Source organism: Protobothrops mucrosquamatus, unplaced genomic scaffold (genome assembly GCF_001527695.2).
Source record: "Protobothrops mucrosquamatus isolate PMUCROS unplaced genomic scaffold, P.Mucros_1.0 scaffold665, whole genome shotgun sequence".
Taxonomy (NCBI): Eukaryota; Metazoa; Chordata; class Lepidosauria; order Squamata; family Viperidae; genus Protobothrops; species Protobothrops mucrosquamatus.
Window position 1 is genome coordinate 15,282 of NW_015386953.1, and position 15,597 is coordinate 30,878.

Genomic DNA, 15,597 nt, shown 5'->3' on the forward strand with positions numbered 1-15,597 from the left:
TACGAGGCTCATACTTACAATATCATTAGCTAGGCTGGTATAAAAGAAATATTTCTCCCACTTATCCACCCTTATTTCAACCCTATTAAAATATAGTGCTTGACACCAAGTTTCCTCTAGGCTTCCAACAAGAAGAAAACAGTATCATTTGCAAAAGATGACACCACTTTTTCTATATTTGTCAGTTCCAATTACTCCCCCACTTTTTGCTAGGCTTAAGAGAAGGATTGCCCAGCAGCTAGTCAACTTCAGTTCATCAGAACTGAACATACACAATTTCTGTCAGAGATCTTAAACTTGCAGCCATGGGACATGTGGTCCTGCAAGTCATTTTCTGCATCCTATAATATTCTGTAGGTGTTGAACCTGAAAAAGAAAATATTAACAATCAACCCAATTATCTTGCAGTGAGTATTTCAGCAACTACAGTAGAACGAATTGCAGTTCATATAGTGAGTATGAATATTTTTGTACGAAATACCCTTCATGAGGAAAATATTCAAAACACCAGTAAAGACATGTTTCTATACAAATGTATATATTGAGTATAGATAGATATAGATGTAGACTTCCAGTTTAAATCCTCTAACGAAATCTCTGTCTCTCTGTCTCTGTCTCTGTCTCTCTCTCTCTCTCTCTCACACACACACACATACACAGAGAGAGAGAGAGAGAGAGAGAGAGAGAGACAGAGACAGAGACAGAGACAGAGACAGAGAGACAGAGAGAGAAGATGAGGGAAAAAAACCAATGTTCAAGATAAGCTAATAGACTGCATTTTTTTGCCATCTAGATGGAAAGTTAGAATACACGGCAGATATTCAAATTAGGTGCTTTCATAGGGCTAGGTAAATAAACCCCAAACCATTAGAGAACGTGAGAAGTGTAATTCAAAATGTCTCTGGTCTCCTTCCATGTTGCACCATGACTTTAACAAAAAGCAGATTCTTTGCTTGCCAATCAGTCAGGAAGGTGCTTTTGTTTTTTGGTTTAACTGTCCTCTTCTCTCATTAATAATTCTTTAAAAATAGAATCTTGAACTTTATACTGTGGCCTCAACTTAGCCTAGTAAAAGTATTAGAGTCAAATGGACATGGATTTATATTCCCCATCCCATGCCAGCTAACAAAGCAACATTTGTTCTTTATTTTTTTAATGGTCTTTCCATATACTCCTTAGCTATGTTGCATGTTAAGATAAGTTGAGGCCAGTGGGAAGAATGAGATTGCTGTAAATTCAGCCAATCAGATGGCTACTGCCATTTAGGAATTTTCTCTTATGAACAGATGAGACCAGCTGGAGACGAGAAAAGAGAAAGGAATGAATTTGGTTTATTTTTATTTCATTTTCAATTACTGCCTTTGCCATGAATGACTTGATGCAATGTCATCTTTTATTCTTGTTAACACTCTTTGCAACAAGAAGAGGAAATTGGACTGCTAATACTTAATAGGTGGCATTGCTTGTCTGCTTAGCACTCTACTGTACTACTTGACCTCTGTAATATTATGTATTCTGACTGGTCACCCATTTCACCTCTTTCCCATAAGCTAATCAGGCTGTAAAAAGGAAAGAACCTGAAATGGCCAGCCAGTCAAATTACAGAATATTGAAAAGGTCAAAATAGTAGAGCCTGCAGAGAGAAAAAATTACAGGAATATATGAGGCATTTAAATTCTTGTGACAATGATTATAAGAAGAATGGAAAAGGATACCCATTTATGTTATTTCAGTCTAGCGAATCCCACAGGATGATGGCCCCAGAACAGAAATAACTTAGCCTACCAGTCTGAAAGAATTTTATACATATGGTACATGGGTACTGAAGGAAAAAATAAAAATAACCAGCTGTTTAGAGCTTTCCCCCCCAAATCATTTTCTTATACTTCCATCCTTAGTCATTGATAGCATATAGCAAGCCCCATAACAGCTTACTTTACAAGAGAAATTGGATATATTGCTCAAAATTTTTACAGCCAATATGGCATATGGGTATAAAACAAATTGGAAATCTCCAAGAGGCATTTCAAGGTAATTCTCCAATATATTGGCTAAATTATCAAAAGCAATAATCAGATAGGCATTTATGAACTGTGATTCTCCAAGTGTTCCTCGGGAACTTTCAGTAACCCTAAAGTTAGATGACGGGCAGCTCTTTTTCAATGTTTATGGCTAAAAGAGGAAAGCTTTAACTTGAAGGGATCTACTTCTGAACCCAGGATTCAAAAGTACAGTAGGTTATAGAGATCAAAGCAGACTTTCTTCAGTAATATGTTGTCTGTGCTTCCTCAACTCATTTAGGATTAGTTATTTCTTAAAATTCCAATTCTATTCCTTGTTTTTAAGAATCTACTTCTATATTTACACCTCGAAATGAAAGCACTCTTTTCATTTGATGAAATCATCCACTTAGTATTTGATTATTATGCAATGTAAGATAATTTCTTATGAAAGCAAAACTGTTCTTCTGTCCACAGTCCAAAACAAGATTTTGATTCATGAAAAAGAACAAATTTACCTGTTAGCCAATGTTTATATTTAAAGTTATAAAAGCTATTCAGTCATTTGTGCTATTTTTAATCTTTAAATAGAGCCATCTATTTCGGTGTAAAACATTTTAATCTCCTAATTTATTGCATTTAACCTCTATTGATCCTTTTTCACCCAAGTCCCATCTGCCAATTACTGTCGATGCAAGTTCATGTTTTTTTAAAAAGGCAGCTAAAATTGTGCTTTGAATTATATTTTTAAAAACTACACATTAGTGTTATTTCTTTTAAAAAGAAAGCCTGGTACAAGTATTTCATAGCTATCTATGGCTTGTGTGCTTCCCTCCTTTACTCACACAGCAGGGGATATGATAGCCTGCAGACTTTTCAGGACTATAATATATCTCCTTTCTGAATCTCTTTGTGTAGAACAAGCCCCTAAATATACTTGAGTCAAGAGGTCATTTATTTTTCACCTCCCTCTTCTCAGCAGGAACTGTGAGTCTATGAGATAAAAGTATTTTTTTTAATAAAAAAAGAAAGGAATTGCTTGATACACAGGTTATAAGCAGTAGAAGGAAGGGAAAACCTGCCTTCATCTTCCTGCTTGATTGCTCTCAGTGGCATTTACTTGTCAGTTTATTAGTGCTACTTCCACATCCTGATCTTAGTGAGCACAATGGGAGGTTGGCCTAGGCTGTCAAAGGGAGTAGCCAGCCCAAAGGATATCTTGGGCTTCATTTTGAAAGAATAACCTCAGTCAGATGGGCTGAACTTTTTCAGAAAGGTTTTCAGAAGGGTTAAAATGATGCCGTAATTAAGAAAAGGTGACAAAGATCAAGGAGAATCAACACTGTGCACCAACTTTTTCATGCTTAACATTTGTGATAGAGTAACTGGCTCAACTTTTGGCACAGAGACTGTGGATAGCTCTCCTTTTTTTAAAAAAAAATAATAAATCCCCATCATGCTCCTATGCCTCTTTCCTAATTTGGTCATAAAATTTTAAACTACAGTAGTAAGGCATTTCTTCCTTTTTAATGTTCAAAACTCCTTTGTAAAGATGGAGCTTGGCACCATCCTCCTTCATTCAATAGATTACCACTGCAAGCAAGCTCTAAAAATGAAAATCTTTTATTCTATAGCTTTGAAGTGTTTGCTTCAGTAAAAATAGCAATGTAAATATTATTATGCTGTCTCCCTATTAGTCAGGTCCCTGAAGATGTCATTGGCTAACTGGCTAGTTCAAGATGTCTTTGTTGAATGGAGTTGATAAACTATTTATTCTGTTGATTGAAACATATGACAGGGAAGGGAAGGATAAAACAAACTCTATATTGTCTTGGTATAAAGCATTATGCGGGAAGGTAACAAGAACACTTGACATTTACCAGTATTTTAAATTATTGCCCTTATAGGCAAGAGCATGATCCTGATGCCAAAGTGTAGAATTTAGGATTGTGGGTCAGGTAGAAGAGAAGAAAAAATTTTCCATATGAAAAATGGAAAAATGAACACACCACTCACTTATATGAAATGCTTATCAGTGTCACACTTTCTTTCAGGCTGAACCAATGTGGCTGCATTTTCCAGCCCACTGAAAGTCAGGTTTATGCAGTGAAAAGTGGCAAAATGGCATGCTGTGTCACTTCCAGCATGAGTAATTTGAGGACTTGAATTTTTAAAGGAGGAAAGAAATTTCCCTAATACTTTAGTTGCCAGGACTGTAAGCTGCTTGGATGAGAAACCTTTGTTCTGCCTATAGTTCTTGTTAGGAAATCTGCCACCATCTCCTTTGTTTAAATTTGACTTAGTGAGCAATTTGAACTTGCATCACCAAACTCATTATAAATATGCAAGTTCATTGGAGGGGGGGCAGCTGAATAAAACGGTTATGTAATTACATACTTCTCATAATTATTGAGTAATTATATACTTCTCATAATTGCCAAGTAATCATGCTGCTATAACTAGAACTTAATGTTACAACTAATTATATAATTACTGTATATTAATGTTGTTATCGAGGCAACAGAACAAAGTATTGCTTAGCTTGAAGCTTTTTTTTCTCAATAGCATTTTGAAATATACAAACTAATATTTGTTATGTAGCTGGAAATGGGTTTTATAGATGGAACATGTAAAGGAAAATAAAACTTATTTTAAAGAAAGAAATGGATGAAACTGTTATGCCTATGATTACTTGCTAGATATCAGCACTTGCGTCTAAAGTAAAAGTTTTAAATGTCTTCGCACATTTTCATATTTTGCTTCACATCCATGTGCAAAGAGGCATGTATGTACATCATGCAGAGAGCTATCCAAAGGTGACATAGAAAATGCATTCACTGCACTTCAACAAAAGTTGGGCATACGTACTTAATGATAGATTAAAGAATGATTTTGAGTTATTGTATGTTCTAACACTGATAATGGATAATTATAAAAATACAGTGAGCACAAGTTATTTTATTTATTTATAACATTTATTAACCATACTACAGGGTAATTTTGGGAGGCTTATAATAAACAAACAAACAAACAAACAAATAAATACTTTGTAGAGCAGTGGTTCTCAACCTTTTTAATGCCGCGACCCCAACCGGTCATAAGTCGAGGACTAAACCGGTCGTAAGTCGAGGACTAAACCAGTCGTAAGCCGAGGACTTTCCCTGCCCAGGAGCCCCGCACATGCGTGGTTCCGCCCCCTGCACTGGCCGAGGCGTAGCTGGCAAGCAGCAGAGACGGAGCAGGCCGACCACCAGCTGGCCCAGCCCAAGGGAGGTAAGGCACCCACCGGAAAAGGGGAAAAAATGGCGGACAAAAAAAATGGCGGACAAAAAAAATGGCAGACAGCCTTGCTTGGTGACCCCCGTGAAATGGTCGATCGACCCCAAATGGGGTCCCGACCCACAGGTTGAGAACCATTGTTGTAAAGGAAGGATGGACCCTTCAACTGAGTCTATGCTTTTTATTCACTGAAATAAAGCTGATACCCAGTTGCAATTTAAAATCTATCACAATTTGTTCTATATATTTTTTCATTTGTTAATTAGGTGGCTTTTCCCCTGTACTTTTTAAGAGTGCAGTTTTACTGTTTTATTGTTTTATCATGATTTAAGACACACAGAGAGGGGGAAGGGAGAGACAGAGAGAAGAGAGAGAGAGGGAGAGAGAGAAAAGTCTCCAGATTGTTCAAGCAAATTTAAGGGATATTGAGGAACTAGGGGTAAAACCTACCTCATCTAACACTCTCTAGCAAGAGATACACCTGCCCCATCTCTAGAATGTTGGTTCTACTCTCAAACTTCTCACATTTATGTTTTTTTTTAAAAAAAAATTAAATAGCTGAACAAGTTTTGAAGACAGAAATAGAAAAATTATAAAATATAAAAAAGGAAAGAAGTACATTAAAAAGACCCCCACCCTAAATAGAGAAGCTTTTTTGTCTTTTTGGTTGGTTTGTCTGTAAATCAACCAGAGTTTGTGTTCTTCTTTTCCCAAGACTAAAGACAACCAGTTCTTTCAGTGTCTTCCAGGATCTCTGTGTTAATCCTTTGAATATCATTTGGTAGCAGTCTCCCCCAATTCTTTGATATCCCTATTTTTAAACCCTCTTGCCCATTTGTCTTCTCTTAAATGTCTCAGGGTATGAGCCCTGAAAGCCACCAGCAACAGAAATAGAAGGTTTACAGTTTTTATCATGACATGTATGGAACCTAGTTTGAACTCTTCAACACTTTAACATGGAATAAAAAAAAAGTACATGAGAAATGGAGGAAGTTCAAGAAAAGCAATGTACAACCATCTTAGTTCTTCTAAGAACTAAGAAGAACTGGTTAAGCAAAGATCATAAGGCTCAGCATGGCAAGGATATCAATATCAATTTGGTGGGATGAAAGGAAAATTTGGGATAACCCATTTCCTGACTTATTTTGATTTGATAATGAAGTAGGTATTTGAATGCCTTAGCAATTCTGGAGGACATTCCCTTTAATTTAGTCAGTAATGGAAGAACTTAAAAAATATTTATTTATTGCAATTTCTAAGCCAATGTCTTATTCCTGATCAAAGTGTCAGGCTAATGTTACTTGTGCCTGAGTACTTGTTCAAAAAAGAAGAAAAAGCAAAGTGTTATACTGCTGATTTATCCCCATCCTCAGCACCTTTCATTTCCAAAATGCCACATTGGATGTATTGTATGCTTAAAAATTAAAGAAATGTCGGTGGCTTCCATTAACTGATTTTTTGCTTGGGGAAAAAAATGCCAAAAGTAAATAGCATAGCAGAAAGAGAAAGGGGTGCTTCAGTAGGAAGGTGGGGGGATGAAGGAGACTAAAGGAGGTATCAAATAATATTGTGGCATATTTTTGCTTTGTAACGTGATCTCTCTCTTCCATAGCAGCTATTTTGTGAAAGCATCCATACCACATTCTCAAAATTCTAGATGCATAGTTGGGGAACCCTGGTCTCCTTCAACCTTAAACTTGTCAACAATATTGATATTGAATTTTGGTGACTAAAATACCGCAATAATCATGTAGTTTAACAATGTGCTGGCTTTATTTGAATAAATCTATTATCTTCAGAAATGTTCAAGTTATAATAGTTGAAGATCTCACGGTTTCCTTCTTTCTCTTTCAGCTAATAGCAATTACAGTATTTTAAATTGCACACAAATTTTACATATTGGCAAAGAAGCAAATGTCTGGGTGTCCATTGGAGGACTAATTCCATTTTCAAACTACACAGTGGAAGTGAATGCTTCTAATAGCCAAGGTTATGTGATCAGTGATCCTGTAGAAATTGTCCTGCCTGCTGGTGGTAAGTACAATAAAACAGTCTTATTGTATATGCCCTCTCTTCTATTCAAAAGTACATGGAGTAAAGCTGTGCTATCACTTGCCTCTAACCTGCCTGGAGGTAGAACAGAGAGAAACAGAACTGTACCTTCATCAACAGTTGTGTTGATGCTTAGAATAAATTTTCACAGCTAACTCTAGGAGATTAGCATGAATTAATATGTCACGGAAGCCTGCTTCTTATTTCCAATATAATGCCAGTATTCTCTAAAATAGTCATAGATGCTATTTTATTGTGCAGTAATTCAGAACATGGAGCAAAGAGAATCAACTTCAAATGTGATTCCATACATGACTTTATTAGATGAATTAACATTCATTCTTTTATCCTTAACTCTACTATATTAGAGCTGTTATCCTTGAGACAGTAGTACTATTTTAATATATAGGATTGGGATAGATGTACAGTATCTGAAATGTTTTAAGCAGAAAAGAAAAAAATGTATAATCACTAGGTTCAGTTCTTACTGTTTTCAGTGGTTTATTTGTATCAAGAAAGCTCTCTGGTGTTTGTATCAGTGTACAATAGTGGAGAAGAATATATTTTAATTTAGTGAGCCACAAAATAGCCAATACCAAAGGAAAAGGTGGAGTATTCAAGGTAATGTAATCATATGATTATGCCAGTTTATTCTGGGAATTATTGTATAATGTAGTTTCTTTCATCATTTGTTGTTGATTACAGTTAGGAAATGTATTGCTTTGAAATGATCTTTTTTATGACCTTGTGGTACTTTAAAAGCAATACCTCATTGATTAAATAGGTTTTAGTTCATGCTTCTTTTTATTTAATGACCTGAAAGCACATTATCTTGATTTACACATAAAATCATGCTGAAAAGCATGTGGCATTCAGTAGACTATGTGTATTTAAGTAGAATTAAATTAGCATTGAAAGTTATTAAAGATCTTCCATCCCATTGTCCAGTGGACTGTGATTTGAACTGAAATGAATAATAAATGAACCAGCAAATATAAAAAAGCCCTGATATATAAGACATTCTATATTCTGTATTTACCTTGCCATTATGTTTTATTATAATATTTTAACTGTATTAGCATTCAAGACCTAAATGTACATTTTAAATTAAATAGTAAACTGTAGCTCTTTATTATAAATGTTTAAGAGAAATTTATTAGACTAGTTGCTAAAATTAATTGAGTCCAAGTTTTGATTACTTTGTTTGCTTGTCTTAATTCTCCTAAAAGAGAAGTATTGCTTACCTGTCTATCCTTTAGCTATTACACTCCCGAATATTAAAGTATAATTCTAGCAAAAGTTGATATTTGGTTGATATTTGCTGTAGAGTTTTGCAAATTATCCACAATTGTGTAAAATAGGCAATTCTGCAGAAGAAAAAATACAACTCAGAATAATTCTGAGAGGCTCAAAACTGGGATGAAAATGACAAAATGAAATTTGCCAAGTTGCTAAGAAGATAAGGATTTCTATCTTCTTAACAGAAACTAGTACAATAATAATTATAATCATTATAATAATAAAGTTGGAAGGTACCTTGGAGGTCATCTAGTCCAACCCCCTGCTCAGGCAGGAAACCCTATACCATTTCAGACAAATGGCTGCCCAGTCTCTTCTTAGAAACTTCCAGTGATGGAGCATTCACAGCTTCAACACTGGAAGTTTTTAAGAAGAGAATTGTTTTGTGGACGTAGATTTTGTGGATATGAGATTCAGTTTAAGTAATGGTTGACATCAACTGTCCCTTAATTTGCTTTAATCTAATTGGCTGCTTTAGCTATTTCATCAGTGAAAGCTGCATGAACTAGCAACGGATCAGAAAAGTCAGACACAAGTGTTCATGTTGGAAAAACGAAAGAACCACCAGTTAAATTCATCACTGCATTAATAAGTCGAAACCAAGAAAGGAAATGATCCAAGAGTTGATAGGTAAAAGAAACCTGAGAAGTTTTGCATGATGTTCAAGTTCAGAACAAAGGCATTTATAAAGTATATAAATTTTAAATAGACTGCATTTTGCCTCAAGACTTTTTTTTCTTTTCAGATGAACTGAAATCTTGTCTGGAACTGTCTTTGTTACATCAAAGAACTGTACAGAAAGCTAAAAGAAACCAAAGAAGCATAAAAGGGCATAGTTTAAAATGATTAGTGACAATTCTTATACAGCAGAGAAATATTTTTTTTCTGACTCCTTCTACCTCCCTCAATGAATAAATTCATCCCATTAATCTTGTCCTAAAATGTTTCAGTAGGAATTGTTAAAAAAAATATGAAAGCGACATATTAATCAATACTCAGCTACAGCATTCCTGGTGTTCAAATACATTTAAACTAAACTCAAATATGTAGCCATTAACATTTCAAAAAACAGCATTTTACCCTAACCTGTAAATAATAACATTTGAAATGTAAGTGCTCTATAGAAAGCTGTTTTAGCTGCTGCTCTTCTGAGACAAGGGGATGCGGTGGCTCAGTGGTTAAGATGCTGAGTCTTAGATTGTTAGACTTCTACAGCTTGGCAGTTTGAGACCCAGGTGCCATGAGACACAGTGAGTTACTGCCACTTGTCCCAGCTCCTGCCAGCCTAGCAGTTTGAAAGCATGAAAACACAAGTAGATGAGCATATAAGCATGCGGAAGGTAACAGTGTTCTGCTTTTCGCCATATGCTCTGTGCTTCAGCATGATGTCATGCTGGCCTCAAAGAAGTCCTATTCTCAATTAGCTTTGGCTTGCAAATGGAAGACCAGTGGCCAATCACTGGAAGAAAATCTGCTGGGATGCCCCAGCAAGATATCATCTTCTTAAAACACAGTTCGGAAATGTCCTGATGCAGTTTTTCATGAAAAGTCTTTGTGATGTCGCCTTTGGGTCATCCCCAGACTACAGCCAATGCCACTTCAAATAAACTTTTTAAATTGGTATTTCCCCAATTCTTCCAGGACGGTTTTCACTGTGGTTAAGATCTGACATGCGTTGTTGATGATGCTGACACTGACATGCTCTGATGAGATACTTTCAACTCCCGTTGGACACTGCCAACTGTTTAGAAGTATGGGATTAGATTATCTGAAGCAAAGAAGCAGCAGTCTTTTTTTCCATTTATTTTTCCTTGTATATTTAGTGGAAGAGGGGCTTCCTTGAGTTAGGGGAGAGTTCCCTTACTCTTACTACATTTTTTAATGCAATTTGCATGGAAGTCACAGTAGCTGTCATATAACTTTTTATTGCATTAGATAATAATTCTCTTTGTTAATTTTCTCTTATATTTTTATTCTTTTATGGCTGATAGATTTTAATCAAATGTTGAATTCCAGCAATATTTTCCCAGCAAAACCTGATTTCTATATTGTGCATGTCAGAGTTTAAATCAAAAATTTTAATCCTGAACAACACAAATATTTATTTATTTATTTATTTATTATTTATTTATTTATTTATTTATTTATTTATTTATTTATTTATTTATTTATTTATTTATTTATTTATTTATTTATTTATTTACCATATAACATTAGTTCTCTATTTAATTATATTTTAGAGTGTCAACTGGAAATTTATTACCTAGGTATCTAGGTCTTTTTTTTTTTTGCAATATTTCTCAGTACTACTATTTATTATAAGAAAAAGTCATCCTGTTCTTTTCAAGGTCTGGTTATGGACATCCTATAGTTGGGATGTCTTTTGAGCATATATTTTGTGTCATACTATTGTGCAAATTTCATGGAAAAAACAATATTAAAAATCTGAACAAAAAAATTGAAAAATAAAATTAAGGAAATTTCAAATATATATGCAAGATAATCTATACTGTAACTGTATAGATCCTTTATGCCTCATACAAATATTGTCTTCTCAATTGAAATAGCAATAAGAAAATTATATTATTTCTACCATTACAGACCCTAGGTAAAGTATATGACTCCAATCATATCTTTATTTTTCATACTCATGTTATAATCCTAAATCAAAGGTTATAAAGGACGTTAAATATTTTTTTAAAGAAATAATAGAGCTCTGAAGATTAAACAAGACCAATATCTATCCAGGTAATAATAGACAAATAATAATTAACAAAACCCATTCATTCTGATTTTTTAAAAAAAGAATTCCCAGTCTGGGAATTATTTTTCCAACTTTCTTTAATATGGCCAGGAGTTACCAACTTTTCAAGACTTGTAAAAGTTCTGATGGTTATGCAAACAATCATGAGATTTCCTTATTAAATGTTGATATCAACATTATGAAAGTAAATTCTAACACTTAAAGTGGTGGTAGATAGATCATGTTAGATTTCTAATATATTAGAAATGCATATATTGAAAAATGAGATTAGTGTTATGCCAATGAATCTGGATAATTGTCCAGGCTCAAATTGTCCTACTTCATTATGGGAAGCTCTCTGGAAAAAGCTCTAATGCTGGGAAAGGAAAGAGAAGAAGAGGATGACAAGAGCAGGATGGTTGGACTCAGATAGGATGATGAGGAGTGCGCTATTGGGAGACTTGAAAGAATAGGTTAGGGGTAGCTTGTTATGGAGAAAATCTATGTCATTGCTAGGAGTCAAAAATGGCTTGGTGGCAAATTAGTCAATTGGTAGACACTGAAATAGCCTTTTATGTGATTCAGTGAACATTTCTGGAGCAAATAAATCATATTTTTCCCATAATTTTGATTACATTGTGGTACTCTAATGTTTTGTAGCTCTTCCGGGTCCTGTGAAACAGAACCCTATATATTAAACAGAAAGTTTCAATTAGACCTGAAGGGCACTCTAGTGAAAAAGTTTCAAGAAGTATAAGAAAAAGGTGGAATTGTACAAATCTTTAAGCCTTTTTGAAGGCAAAAAAAATGGATGGGAGCAATTACATAGAATAAATTACTAGTTAAGCTAAACCACAATGTTTTCTTCCTTCCTTCCTTTCCTCCTTCCTTCCTGGTATGCAGATTCACCATTGTGGCTTACTGTAAAATGCCAATTAAAGCATTATGCATTGTCAAATGTTTAAAATGTACAGCAGGAACTCTCAGAATGCAAAAATTCACCCACAAAATTGATTGATACTCCTTTAAGAAACCAATGAAAAAAGTAATTAAAGAAATTATTCTCAACTTGCTCTTGGGCACCATTCACTTTCATCTTCATTGCATATCAATTTAATAAATGCATGCATTACAAATAATATTGAGCAATGCTTTGGTATCAACCTCATTAAGCCTTAATACCTTTTTATGGAAAATTGATGATCCCATGTAGCATGATGATGGAGATCCAAGTCCACAATTAATCACAGAACTCAGTGACTTTGGGGCATTATCTTCCAGTCCAATTTCTTTTACAGGGTACTTTTTGTGTGAGAAAAAAAAATAAAGGAGATTATCATGAATTCTCAAAAAAGACAGATTACAAAAATTTGGGTCATAGACTCTGGGTGGGGGTTAAGGAGTTCCACTACAGCCACTCAGTTTCGACAAGCTTGAGCCAAAGTTTTTTCCATCTCATCCAGACCCAAACACTTTCAGACACTGGTAAACACATTGATAGCTTCATCTGTGAGGACTGAGACATAAAGCTGGATGTCACTGGCATATTAATGATACTGAATCTCAAACCAGTGCATGATCTCACCCAGTGGTTTCATGTAGATGTTAAACAGGAGAGGAGAGAGCCCTGATTCACCTCACATGCGAGGAACTGTGGATGCAATCTCTTTCCCCTTTCAACACTCATTAATAATGATAATATTTTAGGGAATTTCTTTGAGCCATTCAAGATAAAGTTTTCTTACAAACTAAGTTTGAACATAATCAGTGCAGCCATGTAAGTGGGCAAAGATCTAACAAGGAAGGAAGGAAGGAAGGAAGGAAGGAAGGAAGGAAGGAAGGAAGGAAGGAAGGAAGGAAGGAAGGAAGGAGAAAAAAACCCGTCTGCCAAACTTTTTCAATGAAGACTCTCAGTCATCCAGATAGAGTTGTTTGGAAGCTAAGTCATGGCAACTGGACTTCCTTTCTCGTTAATTCAAACATTTTGCTGCTTATCCAAGTAGTCTGACTGAAGAAGCTACTTGGATAAGTAGTGAAACGTTTTGAACCAACAAGAAAAGAAGTTCAGTTGCCATGACTCAACTTCCAGCCTGACTGCCAAAGACTGATAAAGACTCATATTTCTCCTTCCTTCTTCTCCTTCCATGAATATCTGATGGGTGGCTATTTCAGAAATCCTCAGGAAACCTAAAAGTAAGATGAATAAAATGAGAACGAAGTATTTAAACATGAGAGAGAAAACAAGAAGTGCTAAGTCAAGAAAACATTGGTACTGAATGAACAAGGATTTAATACCTCAGTGAATGACTAGTACTGGTATGAAATGGGCATAATGATCATATACAGCAGAGGTCCCCAACCTTTCTAGGTTGGTGGCCTGGAGGGAAAGGAAGGGGGAGGCATGAGGCTACATGCACGTGTATGATGCAAATGGGGGGGGCAGTGGGAGTGCGTGCATGATGCTGGGGGGCAGGGCTAGCACCTGTTTGATGCTGGGATGGGACTAGCGCCTGCGCAATGCTGGGAGTCGGACTAGCTCCCATGTGATGCTCAGGGTGGGTCTAGCACCTGGGCAACACTGAGAGCATGGCTAGCACCCGTGCGAAACTGGGTTCGGCGGGAGTGCCGATCAGGGCAAGGCTAGTGCCCACATTACACTTAAAGCAGGACAATTGCCCATGTGATGCTCAGGGCAGCACTAGTGTGAGTGGGGGGGTGCTCTCACATACATGCATCACTGTCCAGCTATTCATGTGGCCCAGTGGCCAAGAGGCCACGGCCCGGTAGTGGGTTGCAATCCACAGGTTGGGGACCCTGATGTACAGAGAATATACAAGGTTGGAATCACAAAATGAAGAAAGGAAGAGTGAATGGGTTAAGAAAAAAACCAAGAAAGCTGAATGGGTTGATTAGATGTTTTGAAAGAGAGTACTGAGCAGTTTGAAGGTGGTATATGGGTCTTGTAGAAGCAAGGATGGATAGAAGTACTGTATGTAGAGAGATATATAGATGCATTTCATTTTCCATTTCTTGTCTCATGCCTTTAATTTCTTACTCCTTTTCTAATACTGCTTATGTCAAAAAGGAATTCTACAATGGGTAGTTATTTATATAAGTATGATAATATTGCTTTGTATATGAATGTGGAGAAAGCCCCTGGCAATTGTGATGTATTAAATTATAATTGAGAAGTAACTCAAGGATCAAATATGTTTTTGGGGAGAGATCACTTTCTTGTAGGAAAAATATTATCTTTTTCACAGATTCATATATTTGTTTTGTATGTCTTGTAAATATCATTCCTCACAGTTTCTATGTTTAATTTAACACAAAACTCTGAGCAACTCAATTGCATGGGGGAGGGGCAAGAGTTGCTGGCAGTCTCCTAGAAGAAAATTGAAATGTGCATGTTTTTTCCCATATATCAGAGAAGTGCAAAAATCTAAACTGACATTTTACATCAAATGAATTATGAACTATGTACTATGTACCTAAGGGAACAACAAGTAAATTAGATTTTTGTTAAGGGAGGGGGAGAGAGAAACCAAAATAATAAAAATGAGTTTTATCTGAATTTGACATGCAATTCAGTAGTCTAGACACATGAGATTACAGATTATTTCAAATAGCACTGATACTTTGAACAGTTTGTGAACAAAGCAAGTATGATAAGCTATTGTACAGCTTGAACATTACACTTAGTAACTATTGCTTGATTATTGATTTTGTCTCATTTGAAGACATGGATGCTGGAATATTTATGGATTAATGCTAACAAGAATGGGAGAGGAACACAAAATTATACATTTGAAAAATATATGAAAACTTTCTTACATATTTGAAAGCTTCCTTAATTTGTGAGATTTAGAATGTGTATTTTGATGGACATTTCTTTAAAAATGCCATTTAATTGATGGTCCCAGTTCATTGAGCACAATTTATATATTTTTGCTACGTAAGGGGAGCTGTCAGAAAAAAAGAGAACGCAAGTGAAATTCAGTAATAACAACAACAACAACAACAACAATAATAATAATAATAATAATAATAGTAAAGTTGGAAGGGACCTTGAAGGTCATCTAGTCCAACCCCCTGCTCAGGCAGGAAACCCTATACCATTTCGGACAAATGGCTGTCCAGTCTCTTCTTAAAAACTTCCAGTGTTGGAGCATTCACCGCTTCTGGAGGCAGGTTGTTCCACTGGTTAATTGTTCTCACTGTCAG

The 15,597-nt window shown here is 35.6% G+C and overlaps 1 protein-coding gene across 1 annotated transcript in view; it reads left to right on the plus strand.

The window, feature by feature from the left end:
- The window catches only part of USH2A (usherin), a gene marked incomplete at its 5' end in the record, with an annotated part of 188,964 nt that overhangs the window by 14,457 nt on the left and 158,910 nt on the right, over positions 1-15,597 (plus strand). The window contains one exon of the mRNA XM_015818019.1: positions 7,134-7,313. Within this exon, the coding sequence (XP_015673505.1) occupies positions 7,134-7,313 (180 nt within the window). The remainder of the gene's footprint in view (positions 1-7,133; positions 7,314-15,597) is intronic.